The sequence below is a fragment of the Hemicordylus capensis genome, chromosome 5 (genome assembly GCF_027244095.1).
Source record: "Hemicordylus capensis ecotype Gifberg chromosome 5, rHemCap1.1.pri, whole genome shotgun sequence".
NCBI lineage: Eukaryota > Metazoa > Chordata > Lepidosauria > Squamata > Cordylidae > Hemicordylus > Hemicordylus capensis.
Window position 1 is genome coordinate 22,180,309 of NC_069661.1, and position 12,712 is coordinate 22,193,020.

The 12,712-nt window shown below is 45.9% G+C and overlaps 2 protein-coding genes across 10 annotated transcripts in view; one reads left to right on the plus strand and one right to left on the minus strand.

The window, feature by feature from the left end:
- Positions 1 to 3,665, plus strand: part of PKD2 (polycystin 2, transient receptor potential cation channel) — a 35,416-nt gene extending 31,751 nt beyond the window's left edge. For all 3 annotated transcript variants that reach the window (XM_053254264.1, XM_053254263.1, XM_053254265.1), the window contains exons 14-15: positions 375 to 522; positions 1,607 to 3,665. In XM_053254264.1, the coding sequence (XP_053110239.1) occupies positions 375 to 522; positions 1,607 to 1,846 (388 nt within the window). In that variant the 3' untranslated portion in view covers positions 1,847 to 3,665. The remainder of the gene's footprint in view (positions 1 to 374; positions 523 to 1,606) is intronic.
- Positions 3,666 to 6,641: 2,976 nt separating this feature from the next.
- Positions 6,642 to 12,712, minus strand: part of LOC128328414 (broad substrate specificity ATP-binding cassette transporter ABCG2-like) — a 46,188-nt gene continuing 40,117 nt past the window's right edge. For 5 of the 7 annotated variants that reach the window (XR_008309194.1, XM_053258386.1, XM_053258387.1 and 2 more), the window contains 2 exons: positions 8,114 to 8,208; positions 6,642 to 6,862 (listed from right to left, as the gene is read on the minus strand). Coding sequence is in view for 5 of the 7 variants with exons in the window: in XM_053258386.1 (XP_053114361.1) it covers positions 6,715 to 6,862; positions 8,114 to 8,208 (243 nt within the window). In the remaining 2 variants the exon portion in view is untranslated. Of the gene's footprint in view, positions 6,863 to 8,113; positions 8,225 to 12,712 lie in introns of all 7 variants that reach the window. The other 2 variants (XR_008309193.1, XM_053258389.1) reach the window with 1 other exon arrangement.

Sequence of the window (12,712 nt, forward strand, 5' to 3'; positions counted from 1 at the left end):
ATCCCTGACAGCTGTGCAACCCCCACATGCAGTGCGCGGCACTGCACTAAATGCCTCGGAGGCTGTCAACCAGTGTATGTTTAAGAGCCCATACATAGTTTTGTCACAATTCCTACAATACTCTCTAAGGTTGGCAAGAATTGTTCAGGTTTGGAGATGGAGAGCTGAGGTGAAGAGATTGTGGTTTCCCAACATCCACCCCAAGTGCCATTTAAACCAGAAACTTCCCAGTTCATAACTCAGTCACTGTGGTTCCTAGGGACTGAAGTATGTGCCAGACTACAGCTATACCAGTTTTCTGTAATCTTTAATCTGTGTTGTGTAATCTGTGTTGTTAAAGTGTGTGTTTTCAATAACCAGTGTTTTGCTTTTAGGCTGGTGAGGCGCGTGGACCGCATGGAGCACTCCATTGGCAGCATTGTTTCGAAGATCGATGCAGTCATTGTGAAGCTGGAAGCGATGGAGAGAACAAAACTGAAAAGGAGAGATCTGCTAGGGAGGCTGCTTGATGGGGTTACAGAGGTAAACTCACTTGTGCTGAGAAAAAAGGCAGACAGGCCAATGTAATGTGCTTGGCATTGTGGTTATTGTTTGTGCTGTTTCTCTTTTCCAAGTCAAGTGGCTACTTTGAATAGCCAATTGTAATTTATAGTAGGTTACTGATTACTGCGTAGTTTAGGAATATGTGTGTATGTATTCATTTATTTTGCTTTTTATTTCAACTAAAAGGTTGAGGAGAGCTGGTCTTGTGGTAAGGTAAAGGTAAAGTTTGCTATCAAGTCGATTTCGACTCCTGGCGCCCACAGAGCCCTGTGGTTTTCTTTGGTAGGAGGGGTTTACCATTGCCTCCTCCCGTGCAGTATGAGATGGTGCCTTTCAGCATCTTCCTATATCACTGCTGCCCTATATAGTACCAGCGGGGATTCGAAGCGGCAACCTTCTGCTAGTTAGTCAAGCATTTTGCTGCTGCACCATTTAAGTTGGTGGTCTTGTGGTAGCAAGCATGAATTGTCCCCTTTGCTAAACAGTGTCTGCTGTGGTTTGCAATTGAATTGGGAGACTACATGTGAGCAATGTAAGATATGGGGCTACTCTGGGAAGAGCACCTATATGCTTGCATGCAGAAGGTTCCAAGTTCCCTCCCTGGCATCCCCAAGCTAGGGCTGGGAGAGACTCCTGTCTACAACCTTGGAGAAACCACTGCCAGGCTGTGTAGACATTACTGAGCTGGATGGACGGTCGTGAGTTGGTATAAGGCAGCTTCCTATGTTCCAGCATTCATAATAATGTAATTTAATCAAGGATAAGCGGGGGGGGGGAGGATATACAAACAATTGAGGAGAAGAAAAATCCCTTGATTATTAATATATGAATTATAATATGATGTAAATATAATTATATAATTCATAATATGATATGAACACAAGGAAAGGGGAAAGGGAGCAGGGAACACCTTCTGAGGATATGTTTCTTCAAAGCATGAACAATTCATTAAAGTTAGACTGAATTTAGGAATATTTATGTTTTCCTGCAGTGCAGGTTGTGTGTTTCCCCCCAAGGCTTTGTTAACCTCTGTATGATTGGAGACTATCATATTTGTACCTAGGATGAAAGGTTGGGCCATGACACTGAAATCCACAGGGAACAAATGGAAAGACTCGTTCGAGAAGAACTGGAACGCTGGGAATCAGATGATACGGCATCCCAAGCGAGCCACCGATTGGGAACCCCAGTGGGACTCAATGGCCAATCCCAGACTCGGAGTTCCCGCCCTTCTTCCTCGCAATCCACAGAAGGGATGGATGGTGGAGGAGGGGGAAATGGTGGGAACAATGTCCATATCTAGAAGCAGTTCTCTGTTGCCTAAACAATTTGAGCATTTCCCACCATTAGTGAATTGGCTAAATGGCAGGAGGAGGTAGAATCATTGTACAGAGAAACAGCTTAACTTGTTTTTATTATAAAGTAAGCCGGCCTTGTTGCATTATGTCCCTGCTGGTCTTTTAAAGGCCAGATTTTTAATAAGAAAATAAACATTTTGACTTGAAATGGTACGTGTTTCTCCATTTACGGAAAAGAATAGGTAGCTAGTACAATTAACTGTCAGCCCATTGACTACGCAACTGTTTTACATGTGTTCATACAAATCGGGCATATGATACATTGAGAGTTTCTCCCCTGGACTCTGTGCTTCTTCCTTTTTAAAATATCATCAATCCTCTAGGGGGGAAATATTGGTGATCGCAGAAGCTGCATTTCTAAAGGTTTCCCCATTGTCCCAAATTGGGAAGCTTGCAGAAATGCAGCTTCCACAAAGGCTGCCTCAAAGCAGTGTCAGAGCTTCCTCTGAAATCCACAAGAGCCCTGCCATGGATCCTTATGGAGGCAGTAGGCTACACATCATGTCCGTCATTAATCTAGAAATTATTTTGTGTAAAATATATAAAGCACATTAAAACAAAAAGCAGTGCAATAAATAGAGTCAACAATGTGCTCTGCCATTATACCAGACAACTGGGTTTCTGTCCTCTTGCAATTTAACAAACTTATTCCCTTTTCCTTTGGGACTGTGGAGTGCAGCTCAGTCCTGTGCCTGTTTACTCAAAAGTAAGTATCAGTGGCAAGCATGAGAAAAATTACTCAGAGTAGTCCCATTGAAGTCAAAAGGACAAATTAGTCATATAATCTGCTTCTCAAACAACGAATTGCTCAGCAAAGTGAGTAGCAGTTCTTCTGAATAATGGAACATATAAAAATGAATGACAGAAGAGAATGTCCATTGGAGTGCATAACGTGCAGCATGACTTACGCAGCGGTTTTAAAGCACTATGTCCAAATGGCCATTGAAATGGGGTATAGCTTGTATTCTTAAGCACCGAAAGAGAACAGTTTACAGTTCGTTAGCCAAAAAAACAAAAACTGAAGAGATTGGTTTAGTGGTGTTGCAAGATTGCAGAGCAGATCATTTTATGTGGGCATATCCCCCCCACAACCCCTACATGTGTGAATCTTCAAGGGACACTGAATGACAACTGAATGCTAATAGCTGGGGACCAGATGTGAAGTGCCTTAGCCCATGCTGGTTCTGAACTGGTCCACGTGGCAGAGGCCAGTGTCAGCAGTGCAGTCCACATAGTTGCCCACTAGTGGAGCCTGGGAATATCCCAGAGCAAAGTGTTGCCCCTTTCCCATGCGCTCTTTCAGGTGCTCCACTGCTCACATAGTAGATGGGAAACTGCCATTGGGACATAACATGCCCTGATGTTGTTTTAAGGTTGTATCTTAATAGCCAGCACTAATATTATTTTGCATGTACACAAAAACCAAAATGCTTTGCATTAATAATCATATTTGTTTGTATTTCTGTAACATGTTGTTACTTCATAACAAACTTCATTTTGAAGTGCAATGAGATTTCATGGGATATCCATGCATATGACAATGTACCATACAATTAGGGTATGGCAGCTCAGGTACTTGTGTTTGTATCCTTTTTATGTCCCACAGTGCTGTTGTCCTGTTTCTAGGAGAATGTCTTTTTAGGAAAGAAAATACATGTTTTTTGCTGTCAATAGTTATTATTGATACAGAGTCTTCCATTGCAATCAAAGATGTATTGAATTACTAGTGACCACTTCATCACCCAATAAAGCTTTTATACAGTATGCAGTGATTTGTCTGTATGGGGGCAGGGGGAAACAAAGCTTCTTTCCCCCCCTGCTGAGCAAAGAGGCACCTTTTTAAAAGTGGTGATTCTCTTTATTGAGTAGTGGGAGAGCAACTGGCCCTATCCAGCCCCAGCACAACATCCCTCCAGTGGCTGCTGCTGCTGTCTATCTTGCATTGCTGTTTTTGATTGTGTGCCCTTTGGGGACAGGGAGCCATTTTGTTTGTGTTTTTGTTTACATCTATGTAAACAGCTTTGGGGACTTTTGTTGAAAAGCAATATATAAATATTTGTCATAATCATTAAATGAACACAGGACGGCTGGACAATTTCTTGACCCTCAGTTCCCTGCCTTTTGAGCTAAGCTGAGGGAACAGAGTTTGTATCTCGAAAACCTGCTTGTTTTTTGTTGGCTTGCATCTCGACTAAATTACTCAACAGAGGTCCGATTGAAATTAGTCATGATTAACCTGGCCTATTAATTTCAGTGGGGCTTCCATTGAGTAATTCAGTCAAGATGTCAGCTGTTTTTAAATCAGGCCAGTTCAGATACAAAGTGAAGCCATAATTTCTCACTCAGTGGACACGACGAGGCTGTTCACATGAGCAGCCAAGACCAGGCTTGACTGCCCGTGAGAATCCGCAGGAGCCAACTGGCTCCTGGTGGTGCCTCAGCGGCAAGCCGGCCTCTTAAACGGGATGAAGGGGGTAAGCGCTCCCTTAGCCATGTTTTTTCTGACCGGTGCTGACACACTGACGGGAGCCCGCCCATAATTGGGGGAATCCCCACAATGCACCATGCTTTGTGCAGTGCATTGTGGGATTTCCAGGGGCTGGGATGCCGCACCTCCATGCTCCCCAGGGCAGCAATGGACCATCTGCAGGGAAGGTGGGCTTCTGCAGCCTTTCCCGCCGCCCACCCTATCATGAGAACAACCTCCACATCTAACCTTCCCAAGCCCACATGCTTGCCCTCCCACTACTCCATGGCCCCATTGTGGAGCTGCAGTGTCAGCATTCTGGTTTCTCAAAGTATTGCTTGTGCAAAGCCAGAAAATGGTTTGACTCTGGTTTCACATCCTGGTTTGAAAGACAATTAACCCACAGTTCCTGGCTTCACACAAGCTGCAGTTTCAATAAACCAAGATGTTACATGCAAATTGAGGAGGAAGCCTGGGGGCTCAGGAGCCACCCCCCCCATAGGGAAACTCTGGTTTCTCATTAAGTGTGAACTGGTTCATTGTGTTCTTCCTTTGGGCCTTGGCTCTTCAGCGAACACAATCTAAGTTTGTACCTTTAGTTGGCCGTTATAATTCTGAGGAGTGTAATGAGGAGTGAAGAGAATCCCATACTTGCTTTTTGGAAGTTGTGCAAGTGTGAAATGGGGAGCAAAAGTGGTTTACACCTTCTGTTCCAGCACGTGTAATATGAGAAAAGGCTCTGAATTGGGTGACCAGCTGCTGCCTGAATGGCATTATTATTATCTTTTAGTATTATCTACATTTTATATCCCGCTCTTCCTCCAAGGAGCCCAGTAGTTCCTTGTATGTAGAGAAAACTACATACTTGAGTTTCTCCTCACAACAACCCTATGAAGTAGGTTAGGCTGGGAGAGAAGTGACTGGCCCAGAGTCACCCAGCTAGTTTTATGGCTGAATGGGGATTTGAACTCGGGTCTCCCCGGTCCTAGTCCAGCACTCTAACCACTACACCACGCTGGCTCTTTGTGACATACACCAGATCCACAGACTGGACTAGGTGCTGTTACCGTATTTACCCATATCCAAGATGAAGTTTCTTCCCAATTCTTTTCTGTTAAAAATAGTGAGGGTCATCTTCGAGTCTTCTTTCTTTTGGGTAAATATAGGTATGGCCTGCATTTAAACTCTCTCTTTCAAAGCACTGTCTTAAATTCAGAGTCTCTTTCTTTTCAAGTAAATGCGGTAAGTCTCTCGAGGTCATTCCGTTACAGCAGAGGGAAAGCACTACTGGGAGCTACAGTTCTTATTTCTACTCTGCAGTCTTTAATGAATAATACGAAGCCTCTAACTCTTTTCATGGAAAGGAAGAAAACCTATATTTAACATCATGGCACCTGCTATTTCTGCTCTTTACCACTGGAGGCAGTGTACTGTTAATGCCAATGGCCGCTTCCCTGCTAGGACCAATAGCAGCTGTGGGGTGATGGTGGGAGTGCAGCATGAAATGAAAAAAGTTGCATCCTCCCCACAGACCCAATCTGGATCAAGGATACAAACTACCATGCTTAAAGTCACCTATTTTGGCCACTGATTGAAGAGGACAGATTTGTAGGAAAAGCAATTCTCTCTCTCTAAATATATGTCTACTAGCAATTTTCAGCCCGTTAGATTAACGGGCGCTAGTAGACCACCCCCGCTCCCCCCCCCCGAGTGCGGCCGTCAGCGGGCTCAGTCCTTCCCAGTCCGCCCCGCCACCTTCGGCCTCCCCTTTCTGGCTGCCCCCACCGCCTCGCCCGTACCTATAGCCCCACTGCCGCCGCGCCCATAGTCCCTTGGCGGCGGCAGCCGCCATGGGGGGCCAGTCGGCCCGCCGCGGCTGCTGCTGCCTCACCCGCAGTTTTGGCGCCGCCATCGGGGCCAGTCGCCCGCCGCGGCCACCGCCACCTCACCTGCATTCTCGCCGTGGTGGCCGCCGCCGCCATCGGGGCCAGTCGCCCTGCCACGGCCACCGCCACCTCTGGCCAAGGCCGCGGCTCCGCCGCCTCACCAGCACTCTTCTCCCGTTGGTGGCGGCCGCTTCTCCTAGGCTGCCGCTTCTCCTGCTCCAACATGGCCACCCGTATCTGGGCAGCCATATCTTTTTGGGCCGATCTGGGCATGCGCTCCGCGCATGCCCAGCACGGCCCAAAAAGACACGGGCAGCACGGCCACACATATTAGCTTTTTATGGTATAGGATGTGCTTTAAATCAACAAAACATTTAATGAGCCATATACTTTACAAATATTACACGTTTACTATAAAAGTACTGTGCAGTGCTGAGTAGGAATGTTCACCCTACATTATTTAAGTAAACTTTTTTAGAAATCTCAATTTAAGGTATGCAATCGTGAGGAAAGCGATTGTCATAGATAAAAGAGCTACGTAATTCTGTAACATGCCCCGGGTACTTATGTTGATGCCTTGAATCTTCAGATATTCTTCTCCAGTGCATCTAACAAAAACAGGATAAAAGTTATTTAAAATGCACATTCTTAATTTACCTATTTTCTTGTTTGGTTCTAAAAGCTGCTACCTAGTGTAATTTAAAACAATGGTGCTGAGAGATAACGAGGTCATTCACACAATCAAAAACTGTGTTCTACCCAGGTTTGGGAGCTGTGTGGGCTCCCAATTTTTGGTTGTGTGGAAGCAGGGTAAGAGGAAAACCTGGGTAGCTTTTCCTCCTACCTTGCTTGCACACAACTGAAAATTGGGAGCTCAAACAGCTCCCAAACCTGGGTAGAACACAGTTTTTGATTGTGTGAATGACCTCAGTATGGGGAAGACAGAAATCCTAATCTACCCTGTACTAAACCTCTCAAGAGTATAGGATCAAGTTATTTGAGGCTTTTCCTGAGACACCTGCCACAGCAGTAGCAAGCTCTCCCTCTTCCATAACTGCATGAAACCACACCCCTAGGCCTTTTCCAGATTTATAAACCACCACCACCCCTTTTTCCCCATTCTAAAGTCTGGACCTGCTGTATTCCCAATCCAGTGGAATCTTGAGGACAGGAACGGAGCTGGTCTTATGGTAGCAAGCACGACTTAGCTAAGCAGGGTCCACCCTGGCTGCATATGAATGGGAGACTTGATGCGTGAGTACTGTAAGATATTCCCCTCCGGGGATGGAGCCACTCTGGGAAGAGCAGAAGGTTCCAAATTCCCTCCCTGGCATCTCCAAGATAGGGCTGAGAAAGATTCCTGCCTGCAACCTTGGAGAAGCTGCTATCAGTCTGTGCAGACAATACCGAGTTAGACAGACCAAAAGTCTGTCTCGGTATATGGCAGCTTCCTATGTCCTTGTTCCAGTGCAACTATTGTGTCTACCAATTTTGCTCTAATGAGGGTGGGTGGGAAGGAGAGCAATGCCCGGAGAGAGATAGGTTTTGTCTCCTTTCACTATCACAGTCAGAGTAGATAAATGCCCCACCAGTCTTCAAAGAACAAAATAAAACATTTTAAACAGCCAAAAAAAAAAAAAAAAAGGTCCATTAGATGGGAGGAAACTGAGAGGTGAATGGGGAGCAAAGCACTTGTCTTGGGATTTGCCACTGTTTTTAAAGAGCTAGAGGTGTGCGTGCCCCCATGCAGGAATACCAACAGCAGAATGGGACTGGGGTACTTAGCTGTTTTTAAAAACCAAATCAGAATTCATCTTATCCCAATAGTGCTGCAGTTTGCAATACAGGAAAACTCTTACATTGTAAATGGACTGGGCGTGATGCATGTTGTGTTCGTTCCTTTTGCGGAGGTCTCGCAGAACCGGAGCCCAGTAAATTCATTGATCTGCAATGCCTTTGAAAATGAACAACTGAATTATTTGCTCATACCTGCACTTAATATCTGAGGGACAAACGAGCTGATACATTAATTGCGTGATTGGGGCCTGCCTGTTTGTTTATTTAATGTAAACAGCTAGATTGGGCCCTGATCTGGATGTGGAGGGAAAGGGGCTTTAACTCTTTGCTTCAACTGCAGTTCCAGTCAGGGTCTTGCATGGCTGCTACTTACATGGTTTTTAAAAATAACCATGCTGGCCCCAACAGCACAAACTACATACTGTATCATCTCATTTGGTCCTGAAGAGGATTCTGTATTGACATACCTTTGTGAAGGGGAAAATAATAGGTACGCTGCAGTGTTGTTAAACACAAAGGGATACCATATTTAACTGACTACAAGACAATGGAATTTAAGGACGACCCCCTTGAAAAACAGAGGCTAAACACAGATTATATCTGTATTTTACCCCAAATGAAAAGACTCTGAATTTAAGACAAACCCTCGCAATTTCTAACATCAAAGAACTTGGAGAAAACCTAGCCTTGGATTCAGATAAACATGGTACTCACGAAGGAAACTACAAATTACTCCTACTTGTATACCACTTTTCAACTAGGGATGTGCACGAATCAATTTGGCGTGTTCAGTTTCAGAACTGATTTTCCACCACACGCAGGCTGCTGGCTGAAGCCCCGCACAGACTTCTGAGTGATGCAGCACTGCACACAGTAAAACGGCGGGGTGGTGGTGAAGCAGGTAAGGATCTGCTTTGCTCATGCTTACATAAGAACAGCCCTGCTGGATGAGGCCCAAGAAGGCCCATCTAGTCCAGCATCCTGTTTCACACAGTGGCCCACCAGGTGCCGCCGGAAGCCACAGGCAGGAGTTGAGGGCGTGCCCTCTCTCCTGCCACTACTCCCCTGCAACTGGGACTCAGAAGCATCCTGCCCCTGAGGCTGGAGGTGGCCCACAGCCCTCCGACTAGTAGCCTTTGATAGACCTCTCCTCCATGAAGTCATCCAAACCCCTCTTAAAGCCATCCAGGCTGTTAGCTGTCACCACATCCTGTGGCAGAGAGTTCCACAAGTGGATCACGCGTTGTGTGAAAAAGTGCTTCCGTTTGTTGGTCCTAGATTTCCTGGCAATCATTTTCATGGGGTGACCCCTGGTTCTAGTGTTGTGTGAGAGGGAGAAGAATTTCTCTCTCTCCACTCCATGCATGATTTTATAGACCTCTATCATGTCTCCCTGCAGTCGTCTTTTTTCTAAACTAAAATGCCCCTGGTGTTGTAGCCTTGCCTCATAAGAAAGGTGCTCTAGGCCTCTGATCATCTTGGTTGCCCTCTTCGGCACCTTTTCCAGTTCTACAATGTCCTTTTTTAGATGTGGTTAAAGGTGCTTAAAGGTACAGCTCCCTGCCCCGCCGAAACATTCATGCACCTCCCTATTTTCATCAAAAGTTTCCAAAGTAGTTTATGCAGAAAAGTAAATAATAAATTCATTAAATGGTTCCGTATCCCCAAAGGGCTCACAATCTGAACAGAAATGGACACAGAGCTCAGGAAATCAACTAGTCTACTAGTCCAAGATGAGTAAAAAATGATGCCCGACAAGTGAAAAATATTCTGACAAGCAATGTATGAACATAGCTTGGGAAAATCATCTGACAAGTAAAGTATTTTGGCTGGCTGGTGAACTGAGAACTGGTGAACATTTCTTGCCGCTGAATGTGGTAGACACCAACAACAGCCACTGGAAGGATGCTTCACAATTATACTTCACGATATCCTAAGTTAGAGGAGATGCAACATTCAAATTACTGTAGGAGCTTTCAGTTCAGGTATTCACTTCTCAGTCACCTTAAGTGGCACAGCAAGGACATGCTTGACTAACAAGGAGAAGGTTGCCAGTTCGAATCCCCACTGGTACTATATTGGGCAGCAGTGATACAGGAAGATGCTGAAAGGCATCATCTCATACTGCACTGGAGGAGGCAATGGTAAATCCCTCCTGTATTCTACCAAAAGAAAACCATGGGGCTCTGTGGGCGCCAGGAGTCAAAATCGACTTGATGGCACGTTATGACTAGCACTTTGTATTTTGCCCAGAAGCCTACTGGCAGCCAGTGTAACTCAATCAACAAAGGAGTGATGTGGTCACTGATGTCCCAGAGACCAACCTGGCTGCTGCATTCTGTACCAACTGAAATTTCCGGACTACGTACAAAGGCAGCCTCACCTAGAGTGCATTGCAGAAGTCAAGTCTGGAGGTTACCAACATATGTACCACTGTTTTGAGGTCATTCATCTCAAGGAACGGACGCAGCTGGCGTATCAGCCGAAGCTGACAGAAAGCCCCTCTGGCCACCACCTCAACCTGAGATACCAGGGAGAGGTGTGGATCCAGAAGTACTCCCAGACTGCAAATTTTGAGGAGGGATTTGAAGGAAGTAAGAGAGGAGGCATCTTAAAGGTGATCTGAGGGGAGGTTCCAGACATTAAGGGCAGCAACATCTGAGGTTGCTGGAGACACCTCTTGATGAAAGAAATCTACTCCAGGACCCGTGAAGGAATATCTAATAAAGTGAAGGGTGCCGTCAAGTCAGTTTTGACTCCTGGCGCCCACAGAGCCCTGTGGTTGTCTTTGGTAGAATACAGGAGGAGTTTGCCATTGCCTCCTCCCACACAGTTTGAGATGATGCCTTTCAGCATCTTCCTATATTGCTGCTGCCTGATATAGTACCAGCAGGGATTTGAACTGGCAACCTTCTGCTTGTTAGTCAAGCATTTCTCCGCTGCGCCACTTAAGGTGATTCTGATTCTAATAATACACCCACTAATAATGTTGCAAACTGCATAGTGATGCTCCTCGTAAGCTGTATTGGTCTGATTCTAATATACACACCAGTACAGCTTGTACGAGTGGCATTGTAAGTTTGCAACATTATGCAAATGCAGTTTGCAGCATTAACCACTAGATGCCAGTGTTAAGCAACAGAGATGGCGGCGAGTTTCAGATTTTTCAGTGTGTTCTGAAGAGTCCTGGGCTTTCTTGGAAACCACTGAGATCAAGAGTAATTGCAAACAAGCTCCCTTGAAAGACAGTTTGCCCACCTCTATCAATCCTCCACTGCCTCATGCAGCTGTAGGGGAGCTGGGCCTGGCCCAGCTGTAGGGGAGCTGGGCCAGGCATCCCAACCCAGAACTGAGGGTGATGGGTCAGCGGCATCATTAGGGGTGGCCTATGGGGCACGGGCCCACACTGAATTGCTCTGTGCCCCGAATCTCATCAGCCACCTCCCTCCTCCATGACCTCTTCCGGAGAGGAAGTGCAGCAGTGGAGGCACCCGCACAGAGCACAGGAGAGAGCTCACAGCCTCACCTAGCTCTCCACTGCTTCCACCTTCATAGGTGCTGGATGATAATATTGGAGACTTTTAAAAAGCATATGTAGTTATTTGGAGGCGGGGGCAGGGATATGATTCAGTTCAATTATCAGAGGTGGGGCTGTGGGCCTTAGACCCAGATTTTTTAAAGTACCTAGCAACACTCCAGATGGGAGTTGTAATCCAGCAACATCCAAGGACCCAAAGTTGAGAGCCTGTTTCAGGACACAGAGTTAGTGCATACATAGTAAAAGTGAGGGTCTGCAGGCCTGGACAGCAACACACATGAGCATCCTCAAAAACACTTCCCAGAATCCTCTGCAGCGTGCACAAGGACTGACATAGTGATGGAACCTCCTGAAGACAAGAGATTTAAAGCTTGTCTCGCTTAACTGACTAGATTAACTGCAAACAGAAAGAAATGCTGGGGGAAAAGAGATCGTTCCACAATATAGATCCAAAGTTTGTGTAGTGAGTGGCTGCCATACTGCGCAAGGATACATCAGCCCAATAACACTGCATGCACGCCAGCTGCATAACTGCAAACACTGTGCAAATGGCATTACACAAGAGTAAGCTCATTCTCTGTAATGGGCTTCCTTTTCTTAAATGCCACTTGCATGCACACAACATTGCTGGGCTGATGTTGCACGGTTTCTCAGCCAGAAAGTCACAGAGGTCTTCGAAGTGTCTTTAGATGTATGTTTTGCATCTCTCTGCTTCTGCCTCCCCTCTGGTCTTTGGTGGTGCTGTCCATTTTCTGCCTGTCAAGCAGCTAAACTGATGCAAACCAGAGCCACGTTTGACATTTATAAAAAGCACGATGTGAGCATTACAATGGATATACCTACCCCAGAAGGACAACCCATGATGACCAGGGGAATCGCTTCTGGAAGCTTGCTGTGCATGTGTCTTCACATGGGAACAGAGGAAGCTGCCGTATTTAGAGTCAAACCATTGATACATCTAGCTCACTACTGTCTACACTGGCTGGCAGCAGCTTCCCAAGCAGGGGCGTAACTACTATTAGGCAAGGGGAGGTGGCTGCCTGAGGCCCCCCCCAGAGGCAAGTCACATGACTATATATTGTGAAGTGTGTGTGTGTTTGTATTCAGCGAGGAGCCCATTTTA